General features: G+C 40.8%; 1 protein-coding gene across 1 annotated transcript in view; it reads left to right on the plus strand.

The window, feature by feature from the left end:
- Positions 1–21,111, plus strand: part of rock1 (Rho associated coiled-coil containing protein kinase 1) — a 124,452-nt gene that overhangs the window by 68,871 nt on the left and 34,470 nt on the right. Inside the window, exons 10-20 of the mRNA XM_033019634.1 lie at positions 770–929; positions 3,084–3,150; positions 3,568–3,656; positions 4,449–4,497; positions 6,577–6,712; positions 10,647–10,738; positions 10,823–11,069; positions 12,096–12,202; positions 13,700–13,850; positions 14,875–15,035; positions 19,154–19,338. Of these exons, the coding sequence (XP_032875525.1) occupies positions 770–929; positions 3,084–3,150; positions 3,568–3,656; positions 4,449–4,497; positions 6,577–6,712; positions 10,647–10,738; positions 10,823–11,069; positions 12,096–12,202; positions 13,700–13,850; positions 14,875–15,035; positions 19,154–19,338 (1,444 nt within the window). The remainder of the gene's footprint in view (positions 1–769; positions 930–3,083; positions 3,151–3,567; positions 3,657–4,448; positions 4,498–6,576; positions 6,713–10,646; positions 10,739–10,822; positions 11,070–12,095; positions 12,203–13,699; positions 13,851–14,874; positions 15,036–19,153; positions 19,339–21,111) is intronic.

Consider the following 21,111-nt stretch of genomic DNA (forward strand, 5'->3'; position numbering starts at 1 on the left):
TTTGCATCTGCTGGTGTTTTCCAAGTGAAAGCAATTTTTGGAGCCAAACTGTTATGGAGTGCAGGAGGGCTGCACCTTTTACACAAACACTTTTGGAATTCTGAAACATTTGCACTCAAAGTTGAGAATATTATGTAAATTTAGATTTTCAGATGTGCATCAGATATAATTTTGTAGGTAGTAGGCCCCCCTCGGTCATGACTGACCATGGGTGATGCATCCTGTTCGGATGCAAGCCTGGGCGATGTCATATGGAGGACAGGCTGTTGCCCATGCAGCACATCCCCCCCTCTCCACGTCGCTGATCGATCCAAAGGAACAGCAGGGCCGTTACAGTTTGACACCATCGCCACCGTAGGAGCTGCCAGAGCGAGGTTGCAGACAACGACGAACTGCCTTAGGAGCTCCGACTCCGGATTTTCTTGAGGTTTACTCCTGGAGCCTTTTTCATGACTGGATATAGCCACAAGGAAGTGGAGGTTTTGAATCAGAGTTTTCCCTCTCCTAGATGGACTGCCTTCCCAGACTGATGAGCCCCATCTGCCCGAGACTCGTGGGGGAGGGAGCGTCTACCTTCCCGTGCAGGTCTATAGCACCTGCCCACTGCCCATAATTTTGTATGGCAATTATATTAATGGAGCAAAGATGGGTTCATGTTAGCTAGTACCCAATTTACTGATGGGACAGGCCGGAAATGCTGAATAGCACGTTATCAATATGATGTTCCACTGGTGCAATGCAACTAACCCAAGTATGTCTTTCATTGTAGTTTCTGCACCTGTTTTGCCGGAGCTAAGTAGTGACATTGACACTAGCAATTTTGATGATTTGGAAGAAGACAAGGGTGAGGAAGAAACATTTCCTGTACCAAAGGCCTTTGTTGGAAATCAGTTACCTTTTGTTGGATTCACATACTATAGAGACCATCAGTGAGTATGAAAGAAAAATCAAAACATCAGCCAATGCTAGAAATCTGAAGTATACAGAAGTTACTTGACGCGCTCAGTTCTAACAAAAGGTCATGGGTCTGAAATGTTAACTCTGTTTCTCTTTCCTGCCTGATCTGCTGAGTGATTTCAGCATCTTCGAAATGCAGTGAACTTTTTTTTTAAAAACAAGGCTCTGAAACCAAGATTTTATCCGATAATTTACGAGGATGTTGCCAGGACTTGAGCGCCTGAGCAATAGGGACAGGTTGGGCAGGCTAGGATTTAATTCCTTGGAGCACAGGAGGATGAGGTGTGATCTTATAAAGGTGTATAAGATCATGAGGGGAATAGATAGAGTAGTTCCACAGCTTCTTTTACCCAGAGTAGGGGAATCAAGAACCAGAGGACGTAGATTTAAGATGAGAGGTGAAAGATTTAATAGGAACCTGAGGGGCAACTTTTTCACACAGAGGATGGTGAGTATATGAGACGAGCTGCCAGAGGAGGTAGTTGAGGCAGGTAATAGTCGCCTGAAGCCTCCACCCGCCAGTCTCCCAAACACTCATTCATCTGTGAGGGAAGGAACTGCAGATGCTGTTTTAAACCAGAGATAGACACAAAATGCTGGAGTAACTCAGCAGGACAGGCAGGATCTCTGGAGAGAAGGAATAGGTGACGTTTCGGGTCGAGACCCTTCTTCAGACTGAACGTCAGGGGAGGGGGAGATACAAAGATAAGGAAGTGTGAGGTGAGAATGAGACATCAAAGAGGGTAGAGATCAAGGAAAATAGAGAATAGATATTTGTTAGCTAGGAGAAGGTAACAACAGAGATAAAATGTTATCAGGGACATTCAGACTGGTTGGAGAAGGGGGGAGGATGGAGAGAGAGGGAAAGCAAGGGCTACTTGAAGTTAGAGAACTCAATATTCCTACCACTGGGGTATAAGCTGCCCAAGTGAAATGTGAGGTCCTGTTCCTCCAATTTGCGCTGGACACTCTAACAATGAAGGAGGCCCTGGACAGAAAGGTCAGTGTGGGAATGGGAGTTAAAGTGTTTAACAACCGGGAGACTGTAGGTTTAGGCAGACTAAGCAAAGGTGTTCAGCGAAACGATCACCGAGCCTGCGCTTGGTCTCACCGATATATAGGAGTCCACACCTGGAACAGCGGACACAGTTGATGAGGTTGGAGGAGGTGCAAGTGAACCTCTGCCTCACCTGAAAAGCTGGGTATCCAAAACTGTTGGGGTCCTTGGACACGGTGGAGGGAAGAGGTATAGGGACAGCTGTTGCATCTGCTGCGGTTGCGGAGGAGAGTACCTAGTTTCCCGTCTGCTCATTCATATAGCTGCATATGTCTGGTGCTGATGACCCATGAACGGCTTGCACCTATTTTCTCTTCAGCCTGATTTTGCTTCTGCCTCCTCTTCATGTTCCCATAACTCCTGAAATCCACAAACTTGAAATTCATGAACTTTTACACCACTACCTGTATTGACTTTTAATTTGTTCCCTTTCTGTTCTTCCCTTTCCCTCTTGCCCAATGCCATTAAGTTGAAGATTGCCGATGTAAGAGCTAATAGAGAATTTGAATGCAATAAAATATCACTACCTTGCTTACAACTGAAGTGTGTCCTCCTAACATATTTTCCTGGGATATTTTCACAGATTGAAGGATTTCCATTCCAAAGCTCCAAAACAGATTTGCAAACAACCATAGATCTTCACTGACTGAGCTTTGCCTAAATTCCATAATTCAACTCTACTGACTTTTATGCCTTCCAGTTCTCATGCATTTTGGGCATTTGGAACGTCAATGCTATCTGCATCCTGACTTGACATATTTTGAACAATAGAATTTTGATAGATATGACCATAAGCCTTTTTAAATATCCAGACATTATATACCTTGCACAACCCCCCGCAACCTTCTCTTCAGCTACACCTGTCATGATGCCCCTGGTAAAAACATGCTCAGCATTTCCTTTATCCTTCATCTCTTGTATCTGCTCCATGCATATGATTCCCACTACCCATTTTAATGTCCTGAAGGTTGTAAACCATCTGATGAAAATTCAGTATTAACTGCTCTGACATAGTTATGTTAAGAAGTTTGACTTTTAATGTAAACATTGTTTTTTATTCTCTTCATAGGAATTCATCTGGTACCCCCAAACGAGATAGTGGTTGTAGAACTAGTTCTACCATAGACCATAACCAAGTAAGCATTTTGTTATTATTGCTTTCAGATGATCCCTGAACAGTGAAGTATAGTTGAAGCAGTCATTGTAGTTGCAATGTTCTCTCTAACATCCAGAAAGCAAATTAATGTTAGAATTAATTTTTGAATTAATTCATCACTAAAGCATTAAGATCCGTCTCAGACCAATTTGTTGGGAATATTGTTGGGAATATTCCTCCTTCCAAGCTAAAAGTTAAGGAAAAGTTGATAAGCGCATTTCTTCTATGAATGTCAATCTTTAAGATGACGAGGCTTGCATTATACAGTTATTACTGCAGGATTTTTCAACAGCATTGATCTTAAACGTCCATATGTTTCTTTCTATTTCAATTTTCACATAGAAATCTGAGGAAAATACTTGGATAATTGACTATTTCACCTTGCTTTGCTTTTAAGATTGAAAATTTGAAAAAGACGACTTATGAACTTGAAGAGCAATTACACAATGAAAGACAATTAAAAGATGAATGGGAACAAAAATGCAGGTAAGATCTTGTTACATTGTGTCCATTTTTAATAGCTGATCATATTGGCATGGGCTTACCAGGGTGACACGATGGCACTGCAAAGCATTGACCCTGCATGCTCTTCCCAGAGAAAGATCTATTATCGCCAGATACTATCGCTCAATCTTCTGTACTTGAGTTTGACTTGATTATATTTATGTATTGTATATTTGATTGTATATCTGATCTGTATGGATAGCATGCAAAAGGCTTTTCACTGTACCTCAGTACAGGTGAGAATAATAAATAAACTGCCCTTGGTTGCTCCAGTTCCATTGTATCTTGGCTGCATGTGGAAGACCCATCTAGCAGTCACAGATGGAAGCATTTAAAGACAAAAACATTTTTATAAGTGCAAAATTATTTAAAAATAAATGAATAAACTCAGCTAAAATTCTTTACTAAATCAAATGTTAAAAAAATCAAATAGATCTGAAATAGTTTTAAAACAAGTATTGTATCCCCCTTTACCCTGCCCTGTTCCCCACCCCCTGCAACTTCACAATCCCTGTCAGAAACATTGAGGTTAAGAATTGTGACTATTTGACTAGCAGAATCTGAGCAGGCCCCTCCATTACATACCATAGGGAGTCGAACAGCAGTGTAGCACAGCATGCACACAAGTTACCAGACTTGCTTCTATTTAAGCAAGTTAATGCTGGCCTCCATTGATGTTAATACTGGTTGAGCATATTCTGGTCGGACGTGGTAGACCATAATTTGTGCGCACTCAACTTGATGCTTATTTTTCTCTTTGATTTGTGTTTCAAGGGCAGGAAATTTAAAGTTAGAGAAAATAACAAAGGAACTGGATGATGAGGTAAATCAGATTTGTTATTTATTGTAATTGTTAACATAAATGATACTTTTAGCAAGTTTTTAAGATTTACAGTTTATAAAATCTTAAAATAGTTCTGTTCATAAATAAGAATCCTACAGTTTTAAAATCTTTATTATTGCCAATTAGAGAGGATAAGATTGGGATCCCATAATTGGGATCATATTGGGGAGTGAATCAGGTTTCTAGTATGGGGTTAGCTGGACAATGCATTGTCCAAGCAGGAGATTGGCGTAGATTTGGGAATTTATTGAACAGTTGGTCATGGCTTGACGAATGTAACTGATGGGTAGGGTGCAGATGCTCAGATGGTTGGTCCAATGGGTGACACAAAATGTAGGAACTGTTTATAGGTTATATAGGTGGTCGGGAGGGAAGTATTATGTCTTACAGTTGATCTGAGGGCCTGGGACCTCAAAAATGATAGAGATTGTTCAGAGAAAGCAGTAAAGAATGACCCAACAGCAGACAAGACATCTCGTCTAAGAATTGGATTAAGAAACGTTGGGTGCCCTTTATTGCTGAAGTAGATTTCAACTCCCCAGTTAAGAAATGTTTTGGTATGGAAGCCTCATGCAAAAATGGTGTGCAAGTGCAGTCAAAATGTGCAGTGTGCATCGTTTGATTTAACAGAGCGCGCCTGGTACCTCTGAGCATAAGCAGCATAAGTGTGTATGGCATGAAACTGTACACTCAAATCAGGTTTTTGTGCCAAAATTCTATAATATACAAAAACAACTTGTTCCTATGCTATGGAGGTTTGCAAGTGACTGAGTTTTAGAAACTCCAATATAGGTATAATTTTATTGCAGGCAACAAAGCAAACAAGATGTTTGTCATCTATGATTTGGATGAAGAATGTACAAGGCATAATTAGCAAGTTTGCAGATGACACTAAAGAGGGTGGTGTTATAGATAATGAAAATGGTTATCAAAAATTGCAGCAGAATCTTGGATCGGTTGGGCAGGTGGGCTGAGGAATGGTTGATGGAATTTAAAAAAGTGTGAGGTGTTGCATTTTGGGAAGACTAACCAGGATGGGACCTGCACATTTCTGGGGAGTGTTGTCAAGCAGAGGGATCTAGGAGTGCAGGTACATAGTTCCTTGAGATTAATTCAAGAGAGAATTGGATATAGCTCTTATGGCTAACGGAATCAAGGGACATCTGGAGAAAGCAGGAATGGGGTACTGATTCTGGATGATCAGCCATGATCATATTGAATGGTGGTGCTGGCTCGAAGGACTGAATGACCTACTCCGGCACCTATTTTCTATGTTTGACTGGTATAGGTTGGTCAAGAAGGCATTTGGTGCAGTGGCCTTCATCAGTCAGAATATTGAGCATAAAAGTTGGGAGGTTATGTACAAGACATTGGTGAGGCCACATTTAGAGTATTGTGTTCAGTTTTGGTCACCCTGTTATAGGAAAGATGTTGTTAAGCTAGAAAGGGTGCAGATACGATTTAGAAGGATGTTCCCAGGACTCTCGGAAGAGGTTGAGCAGGCTAGGACATTATTCCTTGGAACGCTAGAGGATGAGGGCTGATCTTAACAGAAGTGTACAAGATCCTGAAAGGAATAGATCGGGTAAATGCACAGTCTTTTGCCCAGCGTCGGGGAATCAATAACCAGAGGACATAGGTTTAAGGCGAGTGGGGGGGGGGGGGGGGGGGGAGAGATTTAATAGGAACAACTTTTTTACACAATGGGTGCTATAGCGAGCTGCCACAGGATGTGGTTGAGGCAGGTGTTATCATAACATTTTAAAAGCATTTTGACGTGGATAAGGTAGGTTTAGAGGGATATGGGCCAAATACAGGCAGGTGGGACGAGGGTAGATGGGGCATCAAATTAAATGTATATGTTCACGTTGCAGTTTTTCATCATTTACATCCTTCAGAACAAATAATGTTTTTGCTTTTAGATCAAAATTCAATCGCAATCAAAAAGAAATCATGCTGTATTATTGAATATTATGTTCAGATTTATTGTGAAGCTACTCTTTTGTGCACCAAGGCCATTTCTAGTTTAAATGTTTTATGTTTTGCCATTATATGCAGGGTACAGCAAGAAAATCGTTAGAGGGTAATTTGTCTCAGGTTGAAAAGGAAAAAATGTTGATGCAGCACAAAATCAACGAATACCAAAGGAAGTTGGAACAAGAGGTTGAAAAAAGACGCAATTTGGAAAATGAGGGTGAGCTCGGTGTCAAAACCATATAACCATATAACAATTACAGCACGGAAACAAGCCATCTCGGCCCTTCTAGTCCGTGCCGAACACGTATTCTCCCCTAGTCCCATCTACCAGCGCTTAGACCATAACCTTCCATTCCTTTCCCGTCCATATAACTATCCAATTTATTTTTAAATGATAAAATCGAACCTGCCTCCACCACCTTCACTGGAAACTCATTCCACACAGCTACCACTCTCTGAGTAAAGAAGTTCCCCCTCATGTTACCCCTAAACTTCTGTCCCTTAATTCTCAAGTCATGTCCTCTTGTTTGAATCTTCCCTACTCTCAGTGGGAAAAGCTTATCCACGTCAACTCTGTCTATCCCTCTCATCATTTTAAAGACCTCTATCAAGTCCCCCCTTAACCTTCTGTGCTCCAAAGAATAAAGACCTAACTTGTTCAACCTTTCTCTGTAACTTAGTTGCTGAAACCCAGGCAACATTCTAGTAAATCTCCTCTGTACTCTCTCTATTTTGTTGACATCCTTCCTATAATTAGGCGACCAAAATTGTACACCATACTGCAGAATTGGCCTCACCTATGCCTTGTACAATTTTAACATTACATCCCAACTTCTATACTCAATGCTCTGATTTATAAAGGCCAGCACACCAAAAGCTTTCTTTATCACCCTATATACATGAGATTCCACCTTCAGGGAACTGCACAGTTATTCCTAGATCCCTCTGTTCAACTGCATTCCTCAATTCGCTACCATTTACCATGTAAGTCCTATTTTGATTTGTCCTGCCAAGATGTAGCACCTCACACTTATCAGCATTAAACTCCATCTGCCATCTTTCAGCCCACTCTTCCAACTGGCATAAATCTCTCTGTAGACTTTGAAAATCTACTTCATTATCCACAACACCACCTATCTTCGTATCATCTGCATACTTACTAATCCAATTTACCACACCATCATCCAGATCATTGATGTACATGACAAACAACAGTGGACCCAACACAGATCCCTATGGCACCCCACTAGTCACTGGCCTCCAACCTGACAAACAGCCATCCACCATTACTCTCTGGCATCTCTCATTCAGCCACTGTTGAATCCATCTTGCTACTCCACCATTAATACCCAACAATTGAACCTTCTTAACCAACCTTCCATGAGGAACCTTGTCAAAGGCCTTACTGAAGTCCATATATACAACATCCACTGCTTTACCCTCATCAATTACCCAATGATCCAGAAACATGAATCCATACCCACTGCACCAGTCCCTCAGCCACGCATTTATCCTCCACCTCGCTCCATTCCTACTCTCACTGTCGCGTGGCACAGGCAGTAATCCTGAGATTGTTACCTTTGCGGTCCTTGTCCTTAACTCTCTTCCTAACTCCCTAAATTCTCCTTTCAGGACCTCTTCTCTTTTTCTACCTATGTCGTTGGTACCTATATGTACCACGACCTCAGGCTCCTCTCCCTCCCATTTCAGGATATCTTGGACTTCAGTGTGTTTGTGTTAAATAAGGCAGTGATATTTTATAGATGGGCAGAGTTGATCATCAAACTAAACCTGGGGTAATTTTGTATAACATCATATTCTTTCAATCCCTGAATTAACGTTATCCTTCTATCATTAGTTTAGCTTCAATTTTCCGTTATCAGAAATCAAATATCAGTATTTTCAGAAAATAGTGAGGATTTCTGGAAAAGTTAAGATGTAGTGCAATAGTGAGAAATGTTTCTCTGCAATGGATAGTAATATTAGTACTATGACTTCTCTAGTTTGAAAGAACAGTTGTGTTTGTGATTCAGTTTTTACTTAAAATTTACAATAACATAAATCAAATCTCTGTCAGTGAGCTGGGACCACATTTCATCATTTATATTAATAATTGGTATAACAATCCCAATTTGCGGGCAACGTAACCATGGGATAGAAATTTAACTGGACGGGAAAATGTTTGTTAAAATGAACTTGGGATTTCAATATGTGTTACACTGCAAATTTGTGTTGGTGGAATAAATTAAACTCTTTAGAAATATATATCTAAATGTGACAAAGCTGATGGATAGTTGGAAGTAGAAAGAACAAAGTTGCATCCATGAGAAGGACAAAAAAACACTGGGGTTTGTTCTGGACTTGGTTCATTGAAAAGGAGAAGATTATCTAGGTCAGACCTTAATTAGATTACTCTGTGGACTATGACAAATATAAAGGAAGTTCAGAATTTGGAAACCAGGGAAATAAAAGCAGTACTTGGATAATTATTTTCAATAATATGCGCGCACACACACAAAGGCTGTCAGATTCCTTTGCAATAAGGCTGGACACCAACATTGAATATTTTTTGAAAAATTAGATTTTCAGTTTGGTGTCCAATATATTAACTGTTTGCCCTACTTGAGTAATTGCAAATCTAGGTATATTTGAATTTAAATTTTAGATTAAAAAAAATAAAATGACACTTGTTATTTGATGCAAGATATACTCGTCTCACTGCACTACATTGGCTTTTGGTCTAACACCACCAAATGGAATTTTTCTTTTCTTGAGTAAACCCTTGAGTAGCCTTGCCTATCCCAGATTATGTTATCGCCTCCAGTTTTGACCGAATTGTGGATGCCTGATTTTAATTGCTCCAAATTACCAGCGGGCAAGTGGGACTAGTGTAGCTGGGACATGTTGGCCGGTGTGGGCAAGTTGGGCCAAAGGGCCTGTTTCCACACTCTCGGACTCTGACAAATGTGGCAGCCATGCCTTCAGCTAACTGTGCCCTAAATTCTGGAATTCCCCTCGAGGTTTCTCTACTTCTATTCTTCTGCTTCACCCTTTTAAAAGATGCTTAACATCAACTTCACCTGTTCTAATATCCCCTTGTGTAGCACTGTGCCAAATTTGATGTTTGATGCAATTTCTTGTTGCATTGCCACAAATTGTACACAGATAATCTGTGTTTATAAACTAAGAATATCTAATGGGCCTGTCCCACTTAGGCGACTGCAGGAGACTATGCAGTCGCCATATGGTCGCCACATGTTCGCTGGTGGTTGCTGGGGAGTCGCCTTCATGGTCGTGAGGAGTTCCCGCATTCTGGGAACTAGTCGCGGCCTCATTATGGTCGCAGCAAATTTCAACATGTTGCAAAATTAGCGGCGACCAGAATGAAGCCGCCATGGAAAGTAGCGAGAATTCTCATGCCATAGGTGGGTCGCCAAGAGGTCCTAGTGGGTCGCCAGGAGGTCGAAGGTTCTCGTAGGTTGTAGCTGGTGCTGACCGGTTAATTTCATTGGCTCTTTGTGGGGGAAAAAACGTAAGCAGTAGTTTTCAGAACCAAGGATAACTGACCGGTAATTTTAAATGTCTGCCGAGCTTCACAGCCATGTATCTCTGGCTTCTTAAAAGTTGGCTCCACTCCTTCTACCCCCCTTTCCCCTCTTTAATCCTCTTCCCCCCTCTCCCCTCCCCCTTCTTTTAAAGGGCTTACCGTACACTGTGCTTTAGCCATCTTAATTACAGCGCCATCCTTTCTGTTCATCGCGGTGTGTGTCTGTATCACCTTGGCTTTGCACCGTGTCAATATCACTCAGACAGCGCTGCTCCCGCTTGCCGTGTCCCCCGTCTGCATAACGGGCTGGCGAAGGAAGCGATGTGTATATGTGTGTGTTCCACTCGTGACAGTCTCCATTCCAGTTGCCTGTTTTTCAGGCGACTGCCGGCAACTTGACAGTCGCCTGAAAAATCGCCGAAGTGGGACAGGCCTATAAGGCACACTGATTGTTGTATTTCAAGCCTTGCCAATTAAAATGCAGCTTATTGCGTACTTGTTATGTCTGCTTATTAATAATTTTAACAACAATCTTCCTTGCATAATGAATTGTACTTCAGAGACAAGCAGTTGTAACTTTCTAATTGTTATTGTTCATCTGTAGGTTCTATGTTAAAGGAGCAACTTGAAGATTTGAGGAAGGTGACCCAAAGCTCCCAGATATCAAATGAGAAAATTGTGCAGCTGCAAAAACAAGTGAGTTCTAAACCAATAAACGTTTTTTATCCCCGAATCAGAGTCAAAATGTGCCAGATATTATTGTTTGTTATCTATTAACAGTTAGAAGAAGCTAATGCTTTGTTGCGGACTGAATCAGACACGGCAGCAAGATTACGGAGAAATCAAACTGAACAAACAAAAAATATGAGCCAATTGGAGACTGTAAATAGCGAACTGCAGGAACGAACCCGCTTTTTGGAGAATACAAAGCTACAGTTGGAAAAGGATATTATCCAACACCAATCTGCTTTGGACACTGAGAGAAGAGATCGCAGCCATGGTTCAGAATTGATCAGCGATTTACAAGGTAATAGGAATTTGTAAGTTTTAATTGTGGCATGTTATGATTTGAGATTTTTGGATCATTTTCTTTCCTTTGGCAAATGGGAAAACATATCTGAGTTGCACGAACTCAAGATGTGGGCAATTTTGTCAGATGGTGACTCTGCTTCAGATTCCTTACCCTAAGATAATTATTTTCTATTTACCTTTGCAATGAGAAACTGCCTGAATTTGGGAGAAGGTGGGGAGGTGGTGGAAGGAGTTGGCTGGGTCAGGGAGGAGTGGGGGGGGGGGGGGGGGGGCTCCATCAATCTGTGGAGTTGACCTTTGGTCTTTTACCATGTAAATATGTTCTTTGTAACCATTGAGTCATTTTGCTGAAGGCGAGGGAAATCTGCTGCCTTTCACCTTATTGATAGCTGTGCAGACATTTTTTTGCATGGTTGCCAGCAAATATTTTCCTTACAGTGTAGTGGAAAAACCTCATGGTCTGCAGTATCAATGAATGAATTGGGGAACTGAGACTCCTCAACCAACCTGATTGGAAAAATGTCATTTAAGGTGATGGGAACAAACATCCTCTGTACACTGATAATTTCAAGGAAACCATTTCACTTAACTCTTTAGCTCTTAAAGTAAGAAGCACTATTATCTTGACAATAAAGTATGTGTCTTCCCATTGCAAGCAAGTGAACTTCATAACCTGCATCATCTGAATAATCTATTAATTTGAAGTATTCTTACCTGTTGCAATATTTTTCGTGTAATCATGAGATTCAATCCAGTATTCTTTCTTTGTGTAATATCATGCTTTTGTTTTTATTTTTAACTTATTTCAAGAAAACCAATGACATGAAGTGTACCTGAAATTCACTATTTAATGTTTAATTGTGAATTCCACTTACTGTGTTCAAACTGCTAATACCTGATCCTGCCTTTCCTTCTTCGCCTAAAGGTGGAACTGATTTAGATTAGGTGCTTGCACCAGACCCACTAGAAGGTCTCACAGCAAAATGAACAATCTATTAATAATGGCTCTTTATTTCCCCAGCTCGTATCACTTCTTTACAAGAAGACTTGAAAACAACAAAACTTAACCTTTCAAAAGCAGAGATGGAAAAGAAACAAGCACAAGAGAAGCATAGCAATCTGGAGAAGGTATTAAAGCATAAGAGTAATAACTGTGAAAGGTCATTAAGCTGGAAAGGGTGTGGAAAAGCTTCACAAGGATGTTGGAGGGAGAGGAGGGTTTAAGTTATAAGGAGGGACTAGTTAGGTTGTTTTTATTTCCCCTGATGTGTAGGATGCTGAGGGGGTGTGACATATATAAAATCACGAGGCTCATAGGCAAGGTGATTAGCCTTAGAGAAAAGACTAGGAAATAGATATTTTTTGTTTTCCTAGGACAGGAGAGTCTAAAACTAGAGGGCACAGATTCAAAGGTGAGAATGGAAATATATAAAAGGAACCTGAGGGACAACATTTTCTTTGGTTGGTATGTGGAATGAGCTGCTAGAGGATGTGGTAGAGGCAGATATAATTACAATGTCCAAAAAGTACTTGGGACAGGTACATGCATAGATAGGATTTGGTGGGACGTGGACCAAATGCAAGCAAATGGGACTAGCTCAGATAGGAAACTTGGGCGGTATGGAAAAGTTGGGCACAAATGTAGGGCCTATTTCTAAGATATATAACATACACCATATATACAATATATGGTGTATATTACATTTTTCTCTATGATAGAGATTAAAACTGACCATGATTCTGTCAGTCAAGATACAACTTTGACATCACATCTGTAAGCTTATGAAGCATGCTAATATTTCACGTTAAAATTCTATTTGCTTTCTTCACCTACCAAGATAAAAGATATGAAGAATATTGTTTTAACTCTCCCATTGTTGTCTGGCTGATTTAAGGATTTGCATCTCTGTGTTTTTAATCAACTTGTAATATACATATGATTTTTACTTGAAAATGCTAATATTTGTTTTCCTCGTTCTTCATCAGTATATGTTTATCTCTTATTCCAAATTGTAACTATTTTGGGGGCTATTCAATCCATGTGACACAGAGGCAGCACGCTTGTACTGTCTTTAAGTGCTAGATACTCAGGAACAAATGCATCTCAAAATAGTTTTTCCGAAGTGTGCTTCTGCAAAGAGTCACATTGGTCAAATTAATATTAGTTCCATTTGCAATGTTCATCGTGTTGAGGGAGGACAGGTAGTCCTGTATACAGTAGCTACAAGAAGGAGGTGCATAATGCAACCTCTGGAAAATTGCTTATACTTGTGAGAAGACATCTACCTTCGTACTTTCCATCACCCTATTTTGGTGATTGTTTGAGCAAATGAAGTAACTGAAAGTGCTGAAAATATTCAGGAGTTCAGGCTGCATCTCGGGCGACTAACCTGAAATATTAGCTCTGTTTTTTCTTTACAGATAGGGTGTGACCAGGTGAGCATTCCCAGTTTTTCCTTGAGATTTGCAGCATTGGTATTATTTTGATATTATGGAAGCATTTTCTTTTCTTTTTTTTTAATTTCGCCATCTCCCATTTGGTTTTAAGAAAGATCTGGCAATATGGCACTTTTAATCTGTTACATTAAGAGCATGCAATAATTCTGTGATACTTCTCCACTGTAGGAAAAGAATAACCTGGAAATTGATGCAAATTACAAACAAAAAATGTTACAGCAGCGATTGGACCAAGAGATCGCGGAACATAAAGTAACTAAAGCACGATTGGTAGATGAGTATGAATCCATTGAAGAAGCAAGATCTGTGGCTATGAGTGGTTAGTATTCAAAGAACTTTGTGTAGGTTCTATGGTTGACTTCATTACCTGAAAATGAGCATGCCAAATCAGACTTTCTACTTAAGGAATGAATAATTTCAGAAATTGTGGTACTGCCTCAGCCCTAACATAAAATCTATATTAACTATATGAAGAATCCCATAGTTTGAGAGGTATTAATCTCCATATGTAATTTTGTTGTTTTCTTTTCCAATGGCTATCTCCCCTTTAAACTTCATTCCTGGTGCAGGGTCTCATCTCCAAAAGGTGGCAATCTCTTTTCTTCCAGAGATTCTGTTCGACCTACTGAGTTCTCTCAGCAGTTTATGTTTTGCTATAGATCTCAGCATCAGCAATCTCTTGTATGTAAAATGTAGCACAGGGAATACCACCGATTTTCCGGTACCTGATGGTCCTACACTTCCTTTAATCCGGACAAAATTACGAGAGCACACTTGAAATTTCCGCTGGAAGTCTCCCCGAAAATGTGGCGCCTAAGCTCATAAGGACTTCCACGGCCGGACTTAATGTAGTTTGCCGAAGGCGCCACCAACTCGCCGGTGTGTAGATTTGGAAGTCCCCTTGAGAATGTGGCTGCTCGACTGAGTGAGGTCATCGTTCTCGACCCAGGCTCGCGTTTCCATGGCTCGTGTTTCTGTGCTCCGGCGGCTGCGAGCCTTGGCCCCCCGTGCGCGCCTCGGCCCCACGGGCACTCGCCGATCAGACTCTAATCGCAACTTCCGAGGGCAACTCGTTAACTGGTGCCTGGGCTGCCCGTGGAAGAAATTCAAATTTTGCTGTAAATTTAATTTCTATTTAATATTTGTTTTATTTATAGAAACGGGAGGAGAATAATTAGTGGGTCAGAGGTGTATTGTTGAATTATCACTACGTGACCACTGTTGGTTTGGTAAAACTGATAATCTGGCAAGGCTCTAGAACCAAGGGTGCCAGAAAATCTGTGATGTACCTGTATTTATTTTCTCTTAAATACTTGAGTTTAAATTAGTTTGTTGCTATTCAGAAATGGACAACAAATTGAGAGAAGAGAGGCTGGCTCGGCAGAGGGCAGAGAATCAGATGTTGGAAGTTGAAAAACAGCGGTCTATGCAGGATGTGGATTTGAAGCAGTATAAACAAAAGATGGAGCAGCTCAGTAAGCAGAAGGAAAGATTGGAAGAAGAGGTGAGAACAATTTTTAAAAAAAATATTTTGGAGATTTTGTCTTTAATATTTTGGAACATTTGATTCTAACAGGGTAATGTAACAAAAGACACACAAGGTTGAGAGTGCTCAAGAACCTGCAGTGAAATTTGATCCTGGGCAAATAATACACTTCATTATCATGAAAACGTGAAATTTGTTGCATCAATTTTATGTCGCATGAAATATGTTTCATCAATTTTATTTAGCATATTGTTTGAAGTTGTTTATTTAAACTATAATCTTACCATTACCAAACCGATGTATCAGTAATTTTGCACTTCAATAGTGCAAAGGATTCTAAGTGCCTACTTTGAAACGTTTAGTTTCAGAGGGAAGTACTTAAGAAAAATATTTTTGGATAGATTAGACTTTTTGTTTATTAGTTTCTTTCATACATTAGAATCAGGTAATATTGATTGCTTGATTGAAAATACAGCATGGAAACGGGCCCTTCAGGTCACCAAGTCCACACCAACCAATGATCATCTGTGCATGCTAGTTCTTTGTTATCCCACGTTCGCATCTACTCCCTGATCAGAGGTGACATTAGACGCTTCGTCTAGTGAGTCTATATGGGTGGAGCTGAGGGATAATTATCTTGTTGGGGGTGGACCGTGGAGGCCTGTGACTGGTGGTGTGCCTCAGGGTTCAGTGCTAGGTTCGTTACTGTTTGTTGTCTACATCAATGATTTGGATGAGAACATGCAGGGCAAGATTAACAAGTTTGCTGATGATACTTGTTAGTTGTAGTGCAGTTGTACAGGGTCTTGGTGAGACCACACCTGGAGTATTGCGTACAGTTTTGGTCTCCAAATCTGAGGAAGGACATTATTGCCATAGAGGGAGTGCAGAGAAGGTTCACCAGACTGATTCCTGGGATGTCAGGACTGTCTTATGAAGAAAGACTGGATAGACTTGGTTTATACTCTCTAGAATTTAGGAGATTGAGAGGGGATCTTATAGAAACTTACAAAATTCTTAAGGGGTTGGACAGGCTAGATGCAGGAAGATTGCTCCCGATGTTGGGGAAGTCCAGGACAAGGGGTCACAGCTTAAGGATAAGGGGGAAATCCTTTAAAACCGAGATGAGAAAAACTTTTTTCACACAGAGAGTGGTGAATCTCTGGAACTCTCTGCCACAGAGGGTAGTTGAGGCCAGTTCATTGGCTATATTTAAGAGGGAGTTAGATGTGGCCCTTGTGGCTAAGGGGATCAGAGGGTATGAAGAGAAGGCAGGTACGGGATACTGAGTTGGATGATCAGCCATGATCATATTGATTGGCGGTGCAGGCTCGAAGGGCCGAATGGCCTACTCCTGCACCTAATTTCTACGTTTCTATACAAAAGTGAGCAGTTTTGCAGACAGTGAAGATGGTTGTGAAAGATTGCAGCAAGATCTGGATCGATTGGCCAGGTGGGCGGAGGAATGGTTGATGGAATTTAATACAGAGAAGTGTGAGGAGTTGCATTTTGGGACGTCGAACAAGGGCAGGACCCACACAGTAAATGGTAGGCCTCTGGGTAGTGTTGTAGAACAGAGGGATTTAAGAGTACAGGTGCATGGTTCCTTGAAGGTAGCTTCGCAGGTAGATAAGGTGATCAAAAAGGCTTTTGGCACTTTAACCTTCATCAGTCAGAGTATTGAGTATAGAAGTTGGGAGGTCATGTTGCAGTTGTATAAGACGTTGGTGAGACTGCATTTAGAATATTGTGTTCAGTTCTGGGCACCATATTTTGGAAAGATGTTGTTAAGCTTGAAAGGGTTCAGAAAAGATTTATGAGGATGTTGCTAGGACTAGAGCGTGTGAGCTATAGGGAAAGGTTGATCTCTATTCCATGGAGTGCAGGAGGGTGAGAGGTGATCTTATAGAGATGTACAAAATCATGAGAGGAATAGATTGGGTAGATGCACAGAGTCTCTTACCCAAAGTAGGGGAATCGAGGACCAGAGGACATAGGTTCAAGGTGAAGGGGAAAAGATTTAATGGGAATCCGAGGGGTAATCTTCTCACACAAAGGGTGGTGGGTGTATGGAACAAGCTGCCAGAGGAGGTCGTTGCGGCTGAGACTATCCCATCATTTAAGAAACAGTTAGACAGGTACATGGATAGGACAGGTTTGGAGGAATATAGACCAAGCGCAAGCAAGTGGGACTGGTGTAGCTGGGACATTGTTGGTCGGTGTGGGTAAGTTGGGCTGAAGGGCCTGTTTTCACACTGTATCACTCTATGACTATATACACACAAGGGGCAATTTACAGAGGTCAATTAACGCACAATCCCGTGCGTTTTTGGTATGTGGGAGGAAACCGGAGCATCTGGAGGAAACCCACGTGGTTACAGGGAGAATGTTCTCCATACAGACAGGACTCGAGGTTAAGATTGAACCCATGTCTCCAGCGTTGTGAGGCAGCAGCTCTACCAGCTACACCACTGTGCCATCCTTGTGCCAGTGCTGCCCTTTGCATGCATATGAAAAGTGGCCAACTCTATCTTTTAACAAGAAAACAATTTGCATTTAGCTTTAAATCATAGCTGAACTTAGGATCTTGGTCCAGGCCACATACTAACTTTTGCTGTAGGAGTAATTTGCTGCCAGGCTTAAACTGATTTTTTTCCTGAAGGAACATTTTTATTCATAACATATTGAGATGTACACTAATACAATTGAAATATGGAATTGTCCTTCACTCGGTGTCCAGGTTTATCATTATATATTCATGTTAATATGTCACTCATGTTTCATCCCCAAACAATCAATCGGTGAAACATTTAAAAGTTTATTGCAAGGAGTGGAATTGCTTGGTGTCCTGTGACATACGGTGATCCTTCTTCATAGAACCTTTGCAGTCGCTGTGCCAAGCTTCAATGCGCCCCTCAGTGCGTACATCTATGGAAAAGTGCCAGTTGGCAGCACTGAAAGAGCAAAAAGGTTGTCCTGACTTTCACCGAGTTTTTGATTGAATTGATTAAAAGATACAGCATGGAAACGAGGCCTTTGGCCCACCAAGTCCACCAACCATTGAGCAACCATTCACACTAGTTCTTTATTATCCCACTTTTGCATCCACTCCCTATATTCTAGGCCGAGGGGCAAGTTACTGATGACAATTAACCTACAAAACCTCACGTCTTTGGGATGTGGGAGGAAACCAGAGCACCTGGAGGAAACCCCCAAGCGATCACGGAGAACGTGCAAACTCCACACAGATAGCACCTGAGATGAGGATCGAACCCAGTGTCTGGCGATGTGAGGCAGAAGCTTTACCAAATGAGCCACTAAGCTGTTGATCATCCAGAGCTGTTACTTGGGAACTGCTGGAAGATGGGAACTGCTGGAAGATAGGCACTCAGTTCTTCAGAACTGAGGCGTACACGTTAATTAACTAAAGTGGAGTGCTTCTATATATTACATCTTCTATGAGGAACAACTACTTATGATTTTAAATTTGCCATTCTGTTGCAGAATACCTAGGCTGGAAGAGTAACAATCATTGCCTTGATCTTGGCAAGTTCTCGTAGTACCTCTTCCACACTGCTTTCCGCACAATGCATGTTAATCAAATCCATTTTTTTAACATGTAAGATAAAAAGTTGTCGCACCATCATAGTTAGTTGTTCTGACCAGGCCTATACAAAGCTCCAAGGAAGAGTTGACAAATAATTTGGGACGGTTTATTGCACTCAGTGTAAAATGATCATTCTTTCAGTCGGTGCCCATCTAAGTTGTGTGTAGATTGGCAGCCTGCTTATATGTAGAACAGTGATTGCGCTTTGGATATTAAATCTTTGAATGCAAGTAATAATAATAATAAATTTTATTTAATGGGCGCCTTTCATACATCTCAAGGACACCTTACATAGTAATCGGAATAAAAACATATAATCGGAATTAAACAAGTAATTAAAGACATCACAGTGACACAAATTAAAAACAGAATTCAATCCAAAAACAGAAAATCAAAAACACAGTGTGAAAAGTAGCTTTGGAGAGTCCTGACAAGGTGTGAGAAGCCTCTTATAGATGACATTAATTTGTCTATTGAAATTAAGATCATTTAAATAGAGAAAGTATGATCAATGTTCTTGATTTTGCAGGTGAAGAACCTATCGCTTCAATTGGATCAAGAGAAGAATAAACGTGCAGTGACAAAGAATGAGCTGAACGCCCAATCATTGGAAGCAGACAATCTTAAAGGATCAGAAAAACAGCTGAAACAAGAGATCAATTCGTTGCTGGAATCCAAACGGTCGCTGGAATTTCAACTGGGACAACTCTCAAAGTATTTATTTGCTTGGGATATTACCATTAATTTTATTTATTTGTGGCACATGGGCAACATTAGCAAGACCAGCACTTTCAATTAAGTTCAATTGTGTTTCATGTAGTGACTCAAAAGGTGATTTTAGAGGAGTTAAGTTTCAGTGGCATTACCGTAGAGTAGATTGAGTAACAATAACTGGTTTCTTTTCCGTAGGAACATTTGTGCCAAAATGGCTCTTTACGGTAAACGATGTGGCGATGTTTTATTTTTTATTTCAAATTCAGTACAGTAAAATTTTAACAGTCTGGTCAATCTAGGATTTTTATGGTTCTGAACAGATTTTATGGCCTATTGGATTTACTTAAACCTACTTTTTTTATATGCTACATAAGGTATTGGTTCATTTTCAAATGAACCCATTGAGTTAAAAGGAAGTAGAAAACACAAGTACTATGGAAGCTGGCCCTGGCCTCAAACTTACCCATCTTCCTGACCCCTGGGGTTCCACACCCAATCATGCCCACAGATACCTTAAGATACCCTGAGATAAGGGCTGAGGAGTTTGCACAAATACCAACTTCAGTTTTGAACTCCAAGAAGAGTGCAGTTGGGAATAGTTTCATTGTTTTTGAATTTGCTTAGGAGTCATAAAGGGCCTGTCCCACTTTCACGACTTAATTCAAAACCTCTGCCGAGTTTAAAGGACCTAAAAAAAAAATCAAGATCGTGGTAATCTACGAACTCCTACGACCTTCCACGACTATGTTCACGAACTACGAGTATGTTTGCGAATTCCCACGACTATTTCGATGCCCTCCTTACGAGTAAAAAGTTGCAATGTCTTTCATCCCGACCATTTTTTTACATGGACATTTTTTATCGGGCTGGAAAAAACGTCCCAACTTACCTGATGCCACGTGTACCTACAGCTAGCAGAACGAGCCACTACGATATATCTACAAACTCCTACGGCCTCCTACGGATTCGTTACGAACATTCCGCGAGTTTGAATCAAGGGGAAAACTCGGGAGAATTCATGAATAACTCGTGAAAGTGGGACAGGCCCTTAAGACTTCGCTACTAGTCATTCCACACAGGACTGTAGTAAAATTTAGGCCAAAATCTGTCTTTTATCATATTGCAAATGGTGTGTCATGTTTCATTCATATCTAGACTTCCTAAATGCATCATTTGCTGTAAGATATTTTGGGAGGTCCTGAGGTCAGTATTTTTTCTTCCATGCTAAACCATAATATATATTTTGGTTTGGTTTAGTGAAGAGATGCAGTGTGGAAATAGACCATTTGGCCCACCTAGTCCGCACCGATCAGCGACCCCTGCACATTAATACTATCCTACACACAATTAGGGCCAATTTACATTTGTATCAAGCAAAATAACCTACAAACCTGTACTCTTTGGAGTGTGGGAGGAAATTGATGATCTAGGAGAAAACCCATACAGTCACAGTGAGAACATACAAATTCTGTACAGACAGCACCCGTTGTCAGGATCGATCCCGGGTCTCTGGCACTGTAAAGCAGCAATTCTACCACTCCGCCATTGTGCTGCCCATATTATTTATAATACATAATATATTGAATATATATTGAATCCCAAAAATATTTATATTTTTTACGACCATTGAGGATGACTCGATCAACTAATTCTGAAGTTTAATCAGGTTTGAAGACAAATGTAGCAATTCTACACACAGTCACAGTCCTTAGGCTCCTTCTTCTTGCGTATGGCGTGCACAGCCTAAAGTTGTAGGACAACTTGTTCTATTTG

This window comes from Amblyraja radiata, chromosome 4 (genome assembly GCF_010909765.2).
Source record: "Amblyraja radiata isolate CabotCenter1 chromosome 4, sAmbRad1.1.pri, whole genome shotgun sequence".
NCBI classification, from domain to species: domain Eukaryota; kingdom Metazoa; phylum Chordata; class Chondrichthyes; order Rajiformes; family Rajidae; genus Amblyraja; species Amblyraja radiata.